General features: G+C 42.1%; 1 protein-coding gene across 3 annotated transcripts in view; it reads right to left on the minus strand.

Moving 5' to 3' along the window:
• MYOM1 (myomesin 1) overlaps positions 1 to 20,548 on the minus strand; it is a 157,122-nt gene that overhangs the window by 63,567 nt on the left and 73,007 nt on the right. For all 3 annotated transcript variants that reach the window (XM_045004129.1, XM_045004130.1, XM_045004131.1), the window contains 7 exons: positions 13,184 to 13,394; positions 12,420 to 12,577; positions 8,716 to 8,808; positions 5,423 to 5,511; positions 5,233 to 5,295; positions 4,099 to 4,263; positions 3,330 to 3,491 (listed from right to left, as the gene is read on the minus strand). In XM_045004129.1, the coding sequence (XP_044860064.1) occupies positions 3,330 to 3,491; positions 4,099 to 4,263; positions 5,233 to 5,295; positions 5,423 to 5,511; positions 8,716 to 8,808; positions 12,420 to 12,577; positions 13,184 to 13,394 (941 nt within the window). The remainder of the gene's footprint in view (positions 1 to 3,329; positions 3,492 to 4,098; positions 4,264 to 5,232; positions 5,296 to 5,422; positions 5,512 to 8,715; positions 8,809 to 12,419; positions 12,578 to 13,183; positions 13,395 to 20,548) is intronic.

Here is a 20,548-nt window from a genome sequence, read left to right on the forward strand (position 1 = left end):
ATGCAACTGTATCCTCATTTGTGGAACATGACTTGTTTGTGTAGCTGTATGTTTATTAGCATATTTGTGGGGAAAATAAACATTTTGTAACCTTTCCAAGAAGTCTGTGTGACAAGTTTTCATACAAGAGGCATTGTTTCTTTCTGGATCAACATCAGTTTGTCCAATTACTCCTGGCATTTTCCCAGTCCTGTTGTGAGCTACTTCACAGGACAGGGGCATGGGTAAGGGCTTGACAAAAAGGAGCCTCACACTTGAAGGAAAACAGTACATCTCTGCTAAGTAAACATTTTTACAGTCTATATAGAATCAAAAATTTTAAAACTGCTGGATCCCAGGGTATTATAACATTCTAACATTCTTTATTATAAAGATCTTATTTACAATGTTTCCAACCCTTATTCTTTCTAGCTCCAAAATAACAACATGAAAAGATCATTCAGCACTCTAAATTAAAGCTTTGGAAAAGACCATATTACACTGTTTTTCCTTGCAAGTATTGCAGTGTAATTTGGGAGGTTTTGGAGCTATGCCAACGTTACTGAGCCTGGCTTCTATCTGACTTTTTTCCTGTTCTATCACAGCATTGGTGTTATCTTTAAAAACTACTATTTACACAATACATAATCCATTAAATATAACTCAATAACAAGCATTATTAATAGCAATAATAGTAAATCTTCAATGTACATCTAGTGGTCAACATTTAAAAGCCTTTACTTGCCAATATTTACACATAGGGCCCTGCCAAAATTCACAGCCATGAAAAACGTATCACAGACCATGAAATCTGGTCTCCCCCGTGAAATCTGGACTTTTGTGTACTTTTACCCTACCCTTCAGAGCTGGGCAGCTGGAGAGCAGCAGCTGCTGGCCAGGCGCCCAGCTCTGAAGGCAGCACAACCACCAGCAGCAGCGCAGAAATAAGGATGGTAATACTGCTGCCACCATACCATGCCACCCTTATCTCTGTGCTGCTGCTGGTGAGGGCACAGCCTTCAGAGCTAGGCGCCCAGCCAGCAGCCACCACTCTCTGGCACCGAGCTCTGAAGACAGTGCAGAAGAAAGGGTGGCAATACCACTACCCCCCTACAATAGCTTTCCACCCCCCTTTTTGGTCGGGACCCCCAGTTCGAGAAACAGCTGAGTCTTAAGGGCTTTATATTTTGCTGTTTTAAAAATACATATTCCTGGTTGTTACAACACTGTGAAATTTAAGATTTAAATATCTGAAACCATGAAATTCAAGACTTTTAAAATGCTACGATGATGAAATGTTCAAAAATGGACCTTGAATTGGGTAGGGCCCTACACTTAGTGGTATCTGAGTACTACACTTCCTCTCCAATAGTTAGATTAGGAAATAACTGTGGTAAAACTCCCACTGATTTCAATACGGCCAGGATTTCATCCCTACTGGTGACCAGTGTACAGTAGTACAGGAGGCTCACAAAACACTTCAGAAACTTTACTAATGCACTTAAAATAGGGGCCTAATCCTGCGCTGTGCTCTGCATCTCACAAGTTGGGGGCCTATAGATGGGAATTTCTATAAGGGTAACCACTTCAGAATAAATATGGCAGCTGATGAACTGTATGTAGCATCATTACACAACTGTTTAGGACAGGAAGTGAAGTATGTATTATCCAATTGAAACTGTAGGGGGAATTTAAATAAGCAAGACTGTAATTCACCTAATTTGAATTTGCCAGGATACCAAAGCTACATCCATACTCTTGCAAAAAGTGCTATGTGGCCTTTAATGCACAATTAGTTAAGACCTCAATTCTCTGTCTCATCCAAGAGATTAAATACACCGCTTCCCCGATATAACGCGGTCATGGGGAGCCAAAAATCCCTACCGCGTTATAAGTGAAACGCCATTATATCGGGGTAGCAGCAGCAGGGCTCCAGCGGTGATTTAAAGAGCTCCGGGCTCCGGCCGTGGGGAGCCCTGGGCCCTTTAAATCACCAGCCCAGCCCTGCTGCCACAGCCCCGTGGGTAGCAGCGATAGGTCTCCGGCGCTGATTTAAAGAGCTCCGTGCTCTGGCCACTGCAGGAAGCCTGGGCCCTTTAAATCACCAGCCCAGCCCCACTGCTGCAGCCCCGGGGTAGTGGCAGCAGGGCTCCGGCAGTGACTTAAAGGGCCCGGGGCTCCCCACAGCAGCCGGAACCCCAGACCCTTTAAAGCGCTGCCCAAGCTCTGCTGCTGGAGCCCCGGGGTAGCGGGGGCAAGGCTCCAGTGGTGATTTAAAAGGCCCTGGGCTTCCCGCAGCGGCCGGAGTCCTGGACCCTTTAAAGCGCCGCCGGAGCCCGGCTGCTACTGCGCTATATGCGAACCCGTGTTATATCAGGTCGTGTTATAGAGGGGTAGCGGTATACTAACAAAAATGATAATTTATGTATATACCAACACAACTTTTGATATGTCTGTTTTCCCATCTTTCTATTTTTTTGTGAGGTCACAAACAAACCTTTTGATGGGTTCTTTCTACAATTTGTGAGCATGACTGCTTTAGTCATGATCTCCAGGCAGGCTGTAATCTGCATAACACCAGGTTCTGCTATATTTGGCAAAGTGGCGCCATTCTGGGCACGTTCACAGAGCCAAGAATTTCAAGAGCCTTTAGGATTAGCATTACACACTTCAGCTGCCTTCAGCAGCTGAGACAGATTTAGAAGCAGTGCATGGACCAGTGAAATTTGATAATCAAGGCTCTTTTTAAAGGGACATTCTCGCTAAGAGAAAATCTAGGAAGTTTATCAATGTACAAGAATTTAAAACCAAGATAGACAGAAAACTAATCTTTTAGTGGGTTCTGAATTTTAAATAACTTCTACACTTTACTTGCCTCATAAACTTCCTAATGTACTTTAACTTATTACACTGTGTGTTAAAGAGAGCCAAATAGTCATTGCACAGCATCTTGGTCAAAACCATGGGCTGTAGTTAGCAACAAAATGGCCAAAATAATATATTCATAATTTGTTACATAGGTTTCTCCGCTTTATCATTAGTGCTCATCACTGTCCACAGGCTATTTGTCCAAAGACCCTCAAGCATATGGCGGTGCCACCCAGGTATGAGGTATCTTATCAAGTTTTCCATATGACAATAATGGGAAATTATAATGCTAAACAACTGACATTTCTTCAATGTCACAGCATTTTGTCCATCTTTATTAACAAGCTCTTTAAAAGTATCCCACAGTTTTCAGTAGTTCCACTGTTTTCATTTGAAAAAAAGCTGAAATTAATGGGATTGATTTCTCCTCACTTTGTTTAGTTATCCTGCTTTCTTCATAGGGTAACATCACCAGATCTTACCTCGAACGAAGACATAAGCACTGTACTGTTCATAGTAGTCCCCCATGACCACACGAAGAGTGTAAAGACCTTCATCCTCCTTGTTAGCATGAGCGAGGGTTAATGTAGCCCGCTCCCCACTCCAATGCATCTGGACCCACTTGGATGGTGTAATAAGAACACCTAGAAATTAGAGAGTTCTATAATGAGAGATGACTGAATTGAACCTATTCTCAAATACAATGAAACCTGTACAAGAGATCATCCCTATTAAACAACTTCCTGTCCTAAAAGAGAATCACAAAAGTATCTCTAATTCTTCTCTCATACCTATTTTACACCGATTTCAGTGATCTAACTCCATTAAGCAACTGATTTTTTTCAGTCTCTGGAGTGATCAGTTAAGAGAGTTTCAACATACCAATGAATAACAAAAGTCACAAGCACTGAATGGCTATATAAATACTAAAGCTGGTTGAAATGTTTCAGATTTAAAAATATTGAAAAGAAAAGGGAAAAATTCAAAGATATTTTCCCAACCTTTTCCTCTCATTTTTGACCAACTGTAGAGCTAATTTAAATTTTTAGCATTTCAAAATTTTGCCATTTTTAATTAAAAAAGGGAAATTTTTGAAAAAAAATTCATTAACATTTCCCTCTTGTTTTTATACTGTATCTTACAGCTATAATATACCCTTATATTTCCTCTTTTCATTCTTCAATTGGATATGAAAGGGAGTGAAGCTCTGTGTCAGGCAAGTTTAAAATTCATCTTGTAATATGTGCTTACCATTCCTGTACCACTGGATCTCTGGGTGGAAGCGCTTAATGTCGGGATGAATGATAACTGTACAACCCAGACTCATTGTCTCTCCTTCTCTTCCAAAGGATACCTCAAACTTGTCAACAAAGTGGATTTCAAACTTGGAAGCATAGCCCTGGGGGGTAACACCAACTGTGTAAAGAAAATTGTCTGATTATTTGATTTTTTATCTTTTTGTAGTGATAAATGACAAAAACCAGCAAAAGCTACTGTATGTAAATGGAACCTTCTATATTTTGATAGCAGATCCCTCACATTATTACTACATTGTCACAATAATAATAATAAAAACACCCCAAATCCCCCTTCTTTCAAATCTTCCAGTACAGAGCTCCCAGTGCCTTGCAGAAGCAGGTCCAATATACATTATTTAGGTGAGCAGCATTGCTACAACTCCTCAAATGTCAATGTACTTATGTAAAACTTTAAAGTAATTCTGAATGTAAGGCCAGATCCTCAGCTGGTGTAAATCAGCATATCCCCATTGGTTTTGGTAGAGCTACTTGGATACCAGCTGAGGATCTGGCCCACTGATTACTTATACCTAGAATACTTAACTTCAGGTTCTGACTATTTGATCTCTATTACTTGTCCTCATGAAATAATGAGATCACAGAAGTTAGAGATGAACAAGAGCTATCAAGTCATCCAGTCCCTCCCATGAAGCCAATGCAAGACTGTCCTCTAATGTTTTATCGAGTCTAGTTTTACAGGTTTCAAGGGATGAGGCTTCCACCTCTTTCTTTGATCGTTTATATTCCAGAGCTAAGTACAATGCCAAAGGTATAAACACAAAGCATGTATCAGTGTCTATCTCACTATTCCATCAGATAAGTACAGTAGACAGCTGTAAAATAAACAAAAATTGCTGTGGACACCAAGAGATAACATCAGTTTATATCATACAAGATCTGACTTTCAGAGCTGCTGAGCATCTGCTGCTCTCAATAACTTCAGCTGAAGTTGCGGCTGTTCAGAGCTTCTGAAAATCAGACCCATTTTGTTTCTAAACAATGCCACCAAATAATCTGCTTGGTTGTTTTGTCACAATGGCATAATTTGTAAAGGATTAGGTCAGGCAAACACATTTTTTGAACTTACAGCTGAGAGGCATGGTAACAGTTCCAGCATGAAAATAACTTTCATCAAACTCTCCCTTATATCCTATAAAAAAGAGAACAACTCTAGTCACTAATCATCTAGAAGTAATCAGCACTTTGAGCCACGTAAATAGAATTTTTAATGTGCCCCCTCAAAGAAAAATCAAAGGAAATATGTCCTGCAAACCTACTCTTTACCACAAGGGAAGCATAAGCTGAAAGTTCTCCTTTAACATTCATGGCAGAAGCTCGATACTGAGCAGTGTCTTCAAAATCACATCTGAAATGATGCAAATGATTAGGCAGGGCACCTACTACTCTTTGACATTTCTAGGATCTATGCCTGACATCAAAACATCATTTTATAAACATTATTTTCACAAGGTAATGTAACAACAGTTACTCAGTGTTGATTTAAACGCTTTTCTCTCTCATTCAATTAACAAGGGGCCTAAACCTTACCTAGGTAAAACTCCCATTGAAGTCAATATAAATTACACCTGATTAAACTTAGACTGTCATTGATTTAAATAGATTTTGAAGCAGGCCATGAGTGAGGAGTGCAGGACTGGGCCTTATGAGATTTTTGAAAGCACAAGCCTCCTTTAGTCATTAACTAGAAGAAGTGATCTTAAAAGTAGAATTTGCTTGAACCTTATCCATTCTCCATAATGACTTGAACTTGAATGTTCATTATGCTTGGATTCACTTGTATGACTTGCTTATCTCCCGCCTTTATTCTCTTCAGCAACCAGCATGGCTGTACTTTCTTACCTATAACTAAGGCTACGTTTTTGTGTATTTTTAGTAAAAGTAATGGAGAGGTCCTGGGCAGTAAACTAAAATTCATGGCCCATGACCTGACCATGATTTTTACTATATACCTCTGACTAAAACTTGGGGAGGGGGCAGTGTGGGGGGCAAGTCAGGTGCTGGGGAGGGTGGCCCAGGGGGTGCCATGGGTGCTGGTGTTGGCAGAGCTGGGGAAGGCTCCCTACCCAGCTCCTGGAAGCAGCGACCTCCAGCTCCTAGCTCCATGTGCTGCCTCTGCTCCACCCCAAGTCCCAGTTCTGCTGCTCCCATTGGCTGGGAACTGTGGCCAATGGGAGCTCTGGGGACGGTGCCTGCGGGTGCAGGCAGCACGTGGAGCTAGGAGCTGAAGAAGCGAAGTTCCTGTCGCCCTTATGGGGATCCCCCATCCCCCCAGGTAAACACCGCCCCACACCCCAACCCCCATCTCTGAGCCCCGCCCCAAACCCTTACTGCTGGGGTGCGGGGGCCCGAGACTGCCCCAGCAGCAGCGAGTGCAACAGGCCATTGGGCTGCCCAAGCTGCTCAGGCGGCTCCCAGGCCATCCGCATGGGCCGCTGCAGAAGTCACAGAAAGTCACAGATTCCATGACCTCTGTAAGAAACACGGAGCCTTACCTATAACCTCTCATTAGATCCCCATTCCTCTTTCCCTTCTTCCAACCCTTCAGTACGCCCTATTCCTTCCATGCAAACATCCAATTAATTCCCCAATTCACCCTTCACACAACTCTACTGATCATGTCCAAACACCTATCATATTCCATTTGTTTAGTCCTTGTCTGTGCTGAATTCAAATGTCAAACTCTCTGGAGCACTTAGTCCCAGAGAGCACAAAGTAGAATTCAGTAGAGGCCAGAGGCCAGCAGAAACTCTTCCAGAGCTATTGGAGAGCAGCAGGGAGTTGAAAAGGATTCAGGGAATTAACTGAATGGTAGGGACAGGGAAGGGGCTGAGTGGTTATTGAAGGGTCTGAGGCAGTGAAAGAGAGAAAAGTGGTCTTTATAGAGTTTCTTTGTTTCTTAATTCTTTAAACCTTTCCTCAGGCTCCTAATTAAATTTCCTAACTAAAACTGTATGTTGCTGACTATTTTTCTTTACAATACAACTTTACTACATGTAAGCACAGTTTTGTTTTGCCAGTCAAAGCATTTCAGTAAAGAATCTACTAAATTGTACTCTGAAAAGTTTTGGGATGCAATCCTGAGGTCCTTACCTAGTATTTGGCTAGCACTCACTCAGCTACTTATTCCCCCTCCTCGCCATTTTTACTTAGTCCATACTCATGAACTCCCATTGACTTCAATGGAAACAAGATCAGGCCCTAGATTATTGTACAGAAGGGGCTTGAGTCTCCCCTCACTAGTCTTTACATCAATACAACACCATTTAACTAAACTGATTCACTCCTGATATAATAAGAGAAGAATCAGATCCAATATTCCTTACAAATGGTTTGATACTGTGAAGTGCTGAATACTTTCAGCTTTCATCAGGAGGAGCTCAGCATCTTCCCAGATGTTGTACAGATGCCAAAGAGCCAAGGGAAGGTTCAATTTTATTCATTTGAACAAATTCTCTCAATTTCACCTGGTACGATGTGCAAGGAGTATGTGTGTGTTTCTTTATATAATTAATAACACACTAATACTTTTCTCCATTATGTGGATATGGAAGAGTAAAGACAAACAAATAAAAAACCTTGCATAGATGTTCAAACAATTGTTTAAAATTCAAATAAGCTAGCTCAAGAAATAAGAAATAAAACTGAATTAAATACATGAACAGGTTAAAACTGTTGGGAACATAATGTTGAAGAGATAAGTATTTCTAACTGCTATTGTTAGTAAATATTAAGTTTCTCCAGGACTCAAATCCAATCTACAGGAGGAATAATTATTTTAAAATGTCTCTTTGAAGTTCAGGATGAGGATCAATGAATAGAAGAAGTAGAAAAAAAATGTGCTGATTATTATCCTTGGGATGTTGTCAATGTTATTATATCCCGCAGAGAGGTCTAATGTGGGACCTGTGGGAACTGTTTGGTGAACTCTGTAATGTGAGAATTTTACTATGATGTCCAAATTTCACATTTGTATGCTCCAATCAGCACTTAGGCACCTAAAGTAGGCACTTGAATGCTGAAGGCAGAACTGATCACTTAAGGAGCCTCACATTACAGAGAGGTCTCCATGTTTCAATTTTTCTTGAATACAGGCAACTGCAAAAATTTCCCAATTTAGATGAGGAATATTGTTAAAACCCTTCTTGTGTCTGTGTGGGTGGCACCCACTACTGTTCTTTTCTGTAAGACTAACCCCCAAGCTTTGTATTTGAAAATAGAGCTAAATAAATCATCAAATATTGTACTCCTCACACTTGTAAGCCTGGACAATATTATTTATCATGTTTATACTATAAATGGGAAGAGGAGAAGGTGGCAGAGGTTATCAAAAGCAGCCCAAGTATTTGTGACTCAACTATAAATTGAACTACAATCCAGCTATAACTCACTTAGGAAGACTGCTTATCCTTGATAGATGAAAACCAGAGCTTCTTACATTTTTATGAGACACTATTCTGCTCAACTGTACCAATTTCGTAGCTCGATTCCCAAGAGAGAGACACACATTAGGCAGTTACTGAAATCATTTAATTATCTGGTACTTCCTTACTTGTTAATCTCCAGTGAGTGCATCCCATATCGACTTTCAATGATATACTTGCCAGGGTGAGTATGCACATTGATGGGCACATTGTTTTTGTACCTATGGAACAACAAAAACAAGATATAGTAATCTGAAGTGTAAATCATTTACAATGAAAGTGCAAATGCTTGTAACCCAAACACCAATCTATATCATATTATTAATGAGTAGCAGAGCCACAAGTGAGATATTTCAGACCTCTATATATCAATGACAATAATAACTCTGTGGCTCCCTACACCACTATATATTCAGTCTAAAGCCTAGACGACACTTAAAACTTACGTTACCAATCTATGTTGGTATAAACCCCTGGGTAGACTCAGTTATACCCACGAAAAAGCCCTTCTTCCAGTATAGCTTATTTTATTTGGGAAACCAGTATAACAGTGTTTTTAAATCACTTTTGAAACAGATCAAGCCAAAGCTATCTCTGCAAATCAACCCTTACATTGAAAACTTCCTTTCAAGTCTTCCTACTGTTGGGAATAACAGACATTACCCACACCAGCAAATTTATGGCCACAGGGCTAAGTGTGGGGTTTTCAAAAATGCTTGAGTGAGTTAACATCACAAGTCCCATTAACTTTCAGTCTGATCTTCCTCTCAGTGCAAAGTCTAAGGAGATGGGTTTGGTGCAAGGGCATTCCACAGGGATCGGGGGTGAAGGAATCCTATCCCTCAGATTGTGCGCAACACCAGAGTTGTTTGATAGGCACTATTGCCGTGCTATTCTGGTATCCTGTCTTACAGGGAACAATGGTCAGAAGATCTACATAACAGTGGATCCAACTGCCACCACTTCTTCCCTGGACTAGCCAGTGGTGCTCCCCAGCTGCATTGCGTGGGGATGCAGAACTCATCTCTGACCACACGCACTGGCTCCCCCGATAGTAAAACACAAAGCAAGGGACTGGATCCAGCAAGCTATCAAACACTGGGACAGGGTTTCTGAGCACCCACTGAAGTTTGTAAGAATTGAGGTCATTCAGTGCTCAGCACTGTGCAGGATCAAACCCTAAATGAATTATATCAGTTTTTAGAATCCTTGCACTCCTTTTCTTTTCACGATCCTCTTAGTGAAAAATAAATGATTACATTTTTGGCAGGTTTATATTCATCTGCCTCAGACTTTTGAAGGACCACTTGTTATTTCTGGAAAGTCAAATAAATTCCACAACAGCCACATCATTAGCAAATGTTGGATTGCAACCAGCACACTATCATTATGCACTAATAACTTTTACTTTCTACCGCAAGTCCCAAATATCCTTGGTTTTTCATATCTTCTTTCCAATGGAGCCAATAAAACTGCACCAGTTAATGAACCTGCATCACACTGTAAGGATTTCTAGAATGAAAGCCCCTGAAGCTTTTTAATTTGTCACCCATGGCATTCAAAATTCTTCATTGTTCACATAATGAACAACGGCTTGGAATATGTGAATGACATTTGGTTAACAAATGCTGAATTAATGTTATCAGATACAGTTCAGTGCTCTTCTTATGTCTGAGCAAAACCCCCTGCTGTAAGGGCTCTGAATTCATTCTTTCCATTGGTAACCAAGCACAAAGTACAGACTTTTTGAAGTAAAATAATGTACTAAATTCCACTACCCAAATTTAATTCAAGAGCCAGTTTGTCCTTGCATGCATCTTGGATACTCTCATTGACTTCAATGAGAGGCAAGGGCATATATCTGAAAGCTTCATTAGCCCTAAATTAATGTCAATCTTTTGGAATAATTTAAAGATGGATCTGAGCTGAAGTTAAAAAGGGTTCAAATCTGGTGTTTTGGTTTGGATCCATCTTATAGGGCTGGGCTCCAGCTACGAATTTTGATCCAAAACTGGATGTTTTCCTATGTTCGAAATGAGTCAGATCTGAAATACCAGTTTTAGATTATCTTTTGAATAAATGCAACTAAAATATTAAATTTGTACACAACTGAAACAATTTGTCCGCAGAGCATTTGATCTGAATTCAGACTTCCATTAAATTCAGTGGGTTTTGGATCAGGCCCCTAGGTAAATTTTTGGTAGTGAGCTATTTGTCTAAAAGCACAATGTTAAGGAAATATAGATAGTAAATAAAATGACAAGTACTGCAGAGTTCCTGTCGGATACTAAATAATTCAGGCAGCAGACCCAAACAATTGTTTAATATTTAAAGTACTGATATGAGAGCAGGTTTCAGAGTGGTAGTCGTGTTAGTCTTTATCCGTTTTTCTAATGACTCCACAACTGCAGTTTCAGTTCTAGTTTATAGATACTTCAATGCTTAGTACTGAACATAAATTAACTTTCTGTCAGCTCTTAGTTGTAAATATTTATGGCTTGATAGACACAATCTCAAAGTATTGTATAAGATAAAAGCAAGTATCAAATTCCATTTAAAGTCTGAAAAAACACCAGTATGTCCCCATCTAATTGTTTCAATAACTTGATTGTATTTCTGTATAGCCCAGGCCAGATTAAAAAAAAAGAGACAGAAAGGCTCCACAGCTCAGCATTAATTAAACATAAATTAAATTCCAGTCAGGAAAGACACTAATCCAAGAGACTTAGACTTTCATCTATGCCCCACACATCTGTAAGAGAATATTTTGGGACCTCATAGGGCAGGTCTGCACTTATTGCGGTGTCTACACTACAGTAGGTCAACGGGAGAAACTCTTCTGTCAACTTACCTTGTGCTTCTTGTTCCAGTGGAGTACTGGAGTTGATGGGAGAGCGATCGACAGTTGATTTAGCGGGGCTTCACGAGACCCGCTAAATCAACCCCTGGTGGATCGATCGCTGCAGCATTGAGTGGAGACAAGCCCATAGACTAAAGCCTTGATCCAAAGCCCACTGAAGCGAAAGGAAAGATTCCCACTGGGTTTAATGGACTTTGCATCAGGCCCTAAATCTATCTATGGCATATAACTTAAATAATTATGATGTGACCTCCAGGAACATGCTTGCATCCTTGCCTGGAGAGAAACTAACTGAATCAGCAGCTAAGTAGCTGCTCTTAACCACAGTAGCCGTTAATACTCCAGAGACAATAAAGACTCTCTGATGCCTCAAAGAAAAACATTCCCTTTGAGATGGCCTTGATAATATATTTTATTTTATTTCCATTTTTTTTTGTTAGTTGGGACATTTTTATAAAAAACAGCAGTTTTGCACCTTAAAGATGACCTGCAAAGGATTTGTTTTTTTAAATTGAGCTTGTGTGTAACCTTTATGCTTCTTTCTCTGTAAAGGTGGCCTGAAAAGTGTTTTTTTAAAAGGGAAGGGGGGCTGGGAGGATGGCCTCTGCTTGTTTTTTATCTTAGAAATATTAAAAATGTCAATTCTGGTCTTCCCTTGTTTTTTTGGAGGATTTCTGGGGAGTCTCAGAGTATGTTCATTATGAGCTCTCTCAGCTTAATTTAAAGTGTGCTAAGTATTGAAATCAGTGGGCCCACTCATGGAGTAAGGAGCTACTCATTGTGAATAAGGGGTATGGCATTCTTTCCTGCTTCTCATGAACACCTTTGCTTTTTTCATCACTGCTTTGCATTGATCACATATCTACATTGTGCTTTCCTCAGTGTCACCCACATAGATTTCCTGAGAATTTACAAATTCAGAATGCATATTTGCAATCAAGAACAGTATTGCTGATGAAGATACAAGCCTACCATGTAAGACGGGGTTCTGGCCAGCCAGTCACAGTACAATGTAATTTGACATTCTGTTTCTCCCAGATAGTATGGGAACGAGGCTTGATAACAAACTCAGGAGCGTGTAAAAGTTTATCTTCATTCAGCTTTCTGTGAAATTCCTCAGTCTCTTCTAACTAGAACAGAAATATTTCATCATAAAACTCACCATTTATGTATACTACTGTTCCACATCCCAAAAAGTTTTAGGGCTTTTTCTAGGGCAATATGCAGAATGCTATTTTTATTTTAAAATCCAGATTATACTTAATACATCCTTCTTACTTAGACAGACAGACAATATTCTTCAGCTTCCAGATGGTCTTCTAAAATTACTAGCGATGCCACCTCCAAGGCACACAGAAATCAGCCATCTGTGGGTGGGGCCAGGTGCCAAGGGAGGCAGGTCTGGTCTGTGGACAGGGCCAGGTCGCAGGGCTGGGAGATGCTGGTCTGTGGGCAGGGCCAGCTCCCAGGGCTGAGGGGAACCTTAGTGAAAGGCTCAACTGTTGGAAAGTTGCATAAGAGTTGGAAGGATTTTGGGGCAGAACTAAGAGGCTGCTTCCCCATTGACTGTTGTCTGCCCCTGGCACGATGCAAGCATGCAGAGTGAGAGCTGGGTGCTGGCTAGACAGCCATGACATGCCCCATTGTGCCAGACACTGTACAAACAAAAAGCAAAAAAAAAAACAATCCCAGGCCCAAAGTTCTTACACTCCAAGGATTCATTTGTGTCTTATTACCGTTTTCTTCAGGGCCAGACGTTCAGCTGACTCTCGTATTGCTACTTTCCTTGACTTCTTTTCATGCTGCTCTTCTGTAGAGGATGAAGTGGCTGCTCTAGTTGCACTAATTCCTTCGCCTGTAGCAAAGAGGTTCCTTCTGGCAATGTATGCAGCACTTTCCTTAATTCTTTCCTGTTCTGTATCTGTAATCCCGCTGACATACACCTGACTGAAGGAATTAAAAAAGCACAATCACACTGGATAGTGGTGAGAAAACATTTCATTTCTAACACTTCATTTTAGCTTGGCCCTCTCGATTGAATAACGGGCCTTAGACTCTTCAGAATGCATTTCTACTTTAAGGATCATTACCCAGGAAACAATTTCATATCGTATTAACAACTGATACACAGAAGGGTACAGCTCAATGACTGAGTATATCATGCTATCTAAGGTCATTACCATTTTCAGAGCATTTCTCTATGACAAGTGTGTCATGCAGGTTTTCATTTTAATACATTTCCTGTTGTGCTTTCACGTTTCCATGGCTATAAAGAACAGTGTAAGACATACCCATAGAGCTATCACAATAACACTTCAAATAGTGATTTGAAGCAGTGGCACTTATAACAACAACACAAACTGGTGATTACAGCAGCAGTATAACAAAGTTCTCACTTCTGATTTACGGTATATGAAAAAGAACAGTCCCAGGCACTACAAAAAGCTCTCTGCAATCAAACGAGCACTTTATTCTTTAATGTCGGTAAAGTGATTTGTTCTTTAAAATATTTTAAAAAGATTATTAGTGTTTCATAAACACTTTTATTCTCTTTTCAGCATCCCCCTCAGGCATTCAACAATGGAGGATACAATCAACATCAGCTCTAGTAATATTGTCACATTCAGGTGTGCAATCCAGATTAGTGAAGTATTGTGTCACCTCTTACCCTGTAATCCCAAGTGCCTCACAATGCCTTGCCCCGGCTCACTTCCTGGGATGCCCATAGTCAGCAACAAGCATGCACTCTGTCTATGTACTGGGCAGCCCTGCTCCAATGCTTTTTGGATCCTGGCGCCTGCCTGCAATACCACAGATTTCCGCCAGCTGTGGTTAGCAACTGGTATGGTGACTCCATACTCTCCCCAGCCCTGAATTTTCCCAGAAATGTGTGTTCTGAAATATCCCGCCCTGTCCTGGAAAAATCAGAGGCATATTATGGTTTGTTGCCCCTCTAAGGAGGTAATATTCAACAGTTTGCTGTTGAATTGGAGTTATCATCCAGTTCAGTTTAAACATAGCACTGGATTGGTTTAGATTCAAAATAAAACAGGTTTATTAACAAAAGAAGATAGGATTTAAGTGAATTCAAGTATAAGAGTTCATCTTGCAAAGTTTGGTTCAAGGCATTGTTCAAGATGGCCTTTCTCTTCCACAGTGTCCTAGCAAGATGGTGAATGCCCTTCTTCTTGATCAGGATCTCGCGCAGAGGCCCAAAGGTGCTGGTCCCTTTGTCTTCTGAGGTCAAAGAGACAACTTAGGGTTCTCTGACCCTTTATTTTATAGCCCAGTGAATCTTTGAAGTGGATTCTTCTGAAGGTTACCCCTCAAATTAAAGTTTATTTAAGCAGTGAAGAAGGTGACATGAAATCCGGTGACGAAGGAAGCTCCATACTCATTTTTTCCCCACTTGTGTTTGCTGAAATGCAAATTGTTCTGTTCCCTGCCATCCCCTCCTCTTGCTGTCTTGATGACCCTGTTTACTACTTATATGTAAATTAAGGTAAACACACATTCCTTTGTTTAGGATAGACCTTGTTAACAACTTTTTGCCTAGGCAGGGCTGTTTTTGAACAGGTAACACTATTGAGGGGGAAATCATAACTTTACATATAAACAGGGCTGTCCCTACCCATATGCAAAGTATGCAGCTATGTAGGGCTCCAGGAAATTTGGGGCACCAAATTTCCTGATGCCCTGCACGGCTACGTGCTGCTCCAGCCCCTGCCCTGCCTCTTCCCCATGGTCCCCACCCCAGTTCTGCCCCAGCCTCGCCTCTTCCCACCCCTACTCTGCCCCAGCCCTGCCCCCACTCCTCTGAGGACTGCAACAGGGTTGGGTCTGCACTCCCCAGCGGTGGGAAGTGCAGCAACCCGGCCCCAGCTGCGCCACCGGTGAGTGCAGGGGTGATGGTTACTCCCGGCTCCCCAAGTCAGCCCCCACCCCGCCGCAGAGGCCTGGGGCCCCACACACACCCCAACAGGGGGGCTGCGTAGGGCCCCAGAATACCTATGGACGGCCCTGTATATAATATTGCTATATACATTTCACCATTATATTATTGATCAGAGTTATTAGTTTTCAAAAATTGCCTCACAAGGCATATTTTGTACAAAGATTTAATAGAACAATGTGTAGGGTGTGAATACAGGGTGCTTTTGGTCACAAATATCACCATGTCAAATTCTGCCTTCAGATTCACATCTGGGAATAGTATTGCAGCCTTTTTGCTTTAGAACTGTCAGAGCTTCAGAGATGTTTCAGTGTGCAGTGCGGGTTCCCTGATGTGAGGGGTGCATTACTGTGTTTCTGGTGAATACAGCTACTGCACAACATTTGGTTTAGCAAAATAAATGGCTTTACTTTAAAATTGCTAAGTGCTTTACTGCAGATTCTGTAGTACCCATTAATTTTAAGTAAAACTGACAACTTTTTCAGTCTCACACTATATGTATCATTATATACTCATGACGCTAAGCAAAGGACCCAATCTGATGTTTGGATACACGGCTAGAGCTTCCTTTCACCTATTATAACTGAAAGAGATTGAGGGGAGAAATTCCTTTTTTTCTAAATTTGCTAATGTTGTGCATTAGACAGCACTTTTGTAATGTCATTTTCACTGTTTCATCTGTATACTCTGTTACAGAATCAGTTGTCCCTGTTTATGTGGGCCTTCCATGCAGCAACAGGTTAGAGGAAAACTTTTTTTTTTTTTAATTTAAATGTAAACCAGTAACAACTGTCAGGGATAACCAGGGACAGAGAAGTAATTGAAACTACTTTTAACTCTCTTTTTATAAAATGACTAGATTTCCATTGACAGTATCCATTTAACTATAAGACATCTAAAGAGGAATTCTGACTGAAACGCCCAAAGTTCAGGGAGTCTGGATCTGGGGAATTATTTGAGGCCACCTCCAAATAAAAACATAAATAACTGCCCAAGTTGCCACCTTTACAGTTTGGTGTCAATGTCAATAAAGAGAAGCAATGCAACTCAGCATTGGAATGAACTGTTCAATTAACCACACATATAAAATCCTGAAAGTACTGAGGCAACTTATATGACAGCATTGACTGTCTCCTGTCTTTCTCGTATATTCAAATTCTGAAGTCAGCTTTTGGTGTTTTGAGCTACTTTGGCAGATAGGACTTCCTGGGAAGTACCAGTAAAATGGCTTCTCTTCCTCAGTGTTGGCAACACCGTTCACAATCACCACATGAAACTACAGAAACAGTGATGGAGATTTCTAAAAATTGTTTTAAAAACTCATTTCTCAGGCCAGGTCTACACTACGAACTTACATTGGTATAATTATGTTGCTCAGGATGTGAAAAATTGAAAAATCCATGCCCCTGAGCAACACAATTATTCCAATCTAACCTCCAGTGCAGACAGTGCTGTGTCAATGGGTGGTCTTCTCCAGTCAACATAGCTACTGCCTCTCTCAGAGGTGGATTAACTACTCTGACAGGAGAAGCTCTCCCATCAGCACAGTAGCGTCTTCACTGAAGCGTTACAGCAATGCAGATTTTTAAATGTAGATCTGCCCTAATTCAATAAATATAAATGTAGCTATCTAAATTCACTTTGGCTGAATCAATGACATTTTTATTTTAAAGGCAACCTGACCTTGTTTTCTTTTTCATTACAAATGGTTAGCGCCCTACCAATTTCACGGCCATGAAAAATGTGTCACGGACAGTGAAATAAGCCCATCCCCATGAAATATGATCTCCCCCTTGCTGGTGGGACTGCCCCAGCCAGGGGGCTCCTAGCTGCAAGTCCCTGCTGGGCTGGGGAGGGAGAGGACTTATCCCTCCCTTGCATGGCAGCTGGGGGGTGTGGAGATTAGACCTATGTCCAAGGGCCTCCCCCTGCTGCAAGAAGCTCCCTGCCCACCACTGGAGGTTCCTGCAGCTGGAAGAGATTGGTGGAGGGGGGTCCGATCTCCTCCTGCTGCTCAGAGTGCCCCAGCCAGGGGGCTCCTAGGTGCTTGTCCCTGCTGAGCTGGGGAGGGACAGAACTTGTCCTTCCCTTGCATGACAGCTCTGGGAGGGGCAAGATCAGACCCATTTCCGGGTACCTTTTGGGTTGGGATGCCCATGGTTACAACACCATGAAATTTCAGATGTAAACAGATGAAAATGTGAAATTGACCAATTTTAAAACCCTCTGGCCATGAAAGTGATCAAAATGGACCATGAATTTGGTAGCGTTTGATACCACAACGTTAATGGAACCTCGATTTGATCCTTAAGCTGCTGAGCAGCTTCTGTGAGATAATAAGCATCCCCAGCTCCAAATAGAGGCTTAGCACCTTGCAGGAGTAGCCCTCAAGTGTGTAGATCTACAGCTTATAAATAATTCAATTTTAAAACAAAAGAGAAACTAATTTCTTCCTTTCCTTATCTGCCAAGGCCAAAGATCAGGATTCAGTGTTCCCTGAAAGGGTGAATCACAGCAAAAACAACAGAGCATTTAGGGCCTGATTCCGCATTCCTTATAAAGTCAAAACTCTCACTGACATAAGTGTGAACTTTACCTGGGTATAGACAGCAGGTTCAAGCCTAAAATTATATATTTAAAATACTTTCTTCAGTAAAATAGTTCTCGGTGTATGGCACCCACAAGTTTACAGCTTACATGTGTTGTTGGGTGCAGAGTTCCAGTCTATGGGTACGTCTACACTACGGGATTATTCTGAATTTACATAAACCAGTTTAGTAAAACAGATTGTATAAAATCGAGTGCACGCGGCCACACTAAGCACATTAAATCGGTGGTGTGCGTCCACGGTCCGAGGCTAGCGTCAATTTCTGGAGCATTGCACTGTGGGTAGCTATTCCGTAGCTATCCCATAGTTCCCGCAGTCTCCCCTGCCCCTTGGAATTCTGGGTTGAGATCCCAGTGCCTGATGGGGCAAAAATCATTGTCGCGGGTGGTTCTGGGTAAATGTCGTCAATCATTCCTTCCTCTGGGAAAGCAACGGCAGACAATCATTTCGCGCCCTTTTTCCCTGGATTGCCCTGGCAGACGCCATTAGCATGGCAAGCATGGAGCCTGTTTTGCCTTTTGTCACTGTCACCGTATGTGTACTAAATGCCGCTGACAGAGGCGATTCAGCAGCGCTACACAGCAGCATTCATTTGCTTTTGCATGATAGCAGAGATGGTAATCAGCCGTTCTGTACCATCTACCATGCCATTGTAAATTGGCAATGAGATGACGGTTACCTGTCCTATTGCACTATATCTTCTGCTGCTGTCATAGGTGCCCCTGGCTGAGATCGGCCGGGGGCGCAAAAGACAAAAATGGGAATGACTCCCCGAGTCAATCCCTCCTTTATGGTATCTAAAAATAGAATCAGTCCTGCCTAGAATATGGGGCAAGTGTACTAGAGAAGCTGTGTATCAGAAAACCAGAGAGCACAGCCGCTCCGTGTCAGATCCCGCAGAAATGATGAGCTGCATGCCATTCACAGGGGGTGCCCCTGCAACAACCCCACCTGTTGATTCCCTCCTCCCCCAGCCTTCCTGGGCTACTGTTGCAGTGTCCCCACATTTGTGTGATGAAGTAATAAAGAATGCAGGAATAAGAAACAGCGACTTGTTAGTGAGATAAAATGAGGGGAAGGCAGCCTCCAGCTGCTATGATAGTCCAGACAGGACATTAAGCAGTGTGGGGGAGAGGAGCCCAGCATCCCGCTGCTATGATAGTCCAGGCAGTACAGAATCTTTTCTTTACACATGAAGGGCGGGGGCTGATGGAGCTCAGCCTCCTGTTGCTATGATGAAGATGGTTACCAGCCGTTCTGTACCATCTACTGGGAATGATCAGGAGTTTTTTACCCAGGCGCCCTCAGCCGACCTCACCTGAGGTCAGCCAGGAGCACTCACCGGCTGATGGTGAGGATGGGTACCAGTCCTATTGTGCAGCACCATCTGCCACAAGGCTGATGATGAGGACGGTTACCAGTCATATTGCACCATCTACCACCAGTGAGGGGGAAAGAGGATACTGCAATTGAGTGCCGCAGCATCGCATGTACCAGCAGCATTCAGTAGACATAGGGTGACATTTAGAAGAGTCAAGAGACAATTTTTTTCCCTTTTACTTCTGGGGGTGGGTGGGGAGTGTAAATTGACGAGCTATGCCCTGAACCACCGCGGACAATGTGTTTGACCCTACCGACATTTGGAGCTCAGCCAAGAATGCAAATGCTTTTCAGAGACTGCAGGAACTGTGGGATAGCTTGAGTCCTCAGTCCCCTCTCCCTCCATGAGTGTCCATTTGATTCTTTGGCTTTCCGTTACGCTTGTCACGCAGCAGTGCGCTGAGTCCCTGCTATGGTGTCTGTCTGGAGATTTTTAAAAAATGCTTTGGAATTTCGTCTTCTGTAACGGAGCTCTGATAGAACAGATTTGCCTGCCCATACAGCGATCACATCCGTACAGTCCATGCTGGAGCTCTTTTTGGATTTTGCTTTCGGACTGCATCGCCACCCGTGCTGATCGGAGATCCACGCTGGGCAAACAGGAAATGATATTCAAAAGTTCGCGGGGCTTTTCCTGTCTACCTGGCCACTGCATCCGAGTTCAGATTTCTGTCCAGAGCGGTCAGTGGTGCACTGTGGGATACCGCCCGGAGGCCAATACCGTACATTTGCGGCCACACTAACCCTAAACCGATATGGTAATACCGATATTAGCGCTACTCCTCTCGTTAGGGAGGAGTACAGAAACCAGTTTAAAGAGCCCTTTATATCGATATAAAGGGCCTCTTAGTGTGGACGGGCGTGGCGTTAAATCGGTTTAACGCTCCTAAAACCGGTTTAAACGTGTAGTGTAGACCAGGCCGATGAGCCAGATTCTGTTTCAATTAATTTTAGTGGAAATGTTCTCATTGGCTTCAGTGGTAGTTGGATTGGGCACTCGGTGCTTGATATGCTAGAACAGCAACATGTTTTCCCTAATTTTATCCTCCATGGACCAAATTCTGCATTGACTTATACCCTGAAATCCCACAGAAGCTGATGTTGACTCTGTGTGTGTGTAAGAACAAATAATAATGAGTTGAGACTTTGTATTCCATGTGA

Source organism: Mauremys mutica, chromosome 2 (genome assembly GCF_020497125.1).
Source record: "Mauremys mutica isolate MM-2020 ecotype Southern chromosome 2, ASM2049712v1, whole genome shotgun sequence".
Lineage (NCBI taxonomy): Eukaryota > Metazoa > Chordata > Testudines > Geoemydidae > Mauremys > Mauremys mutica.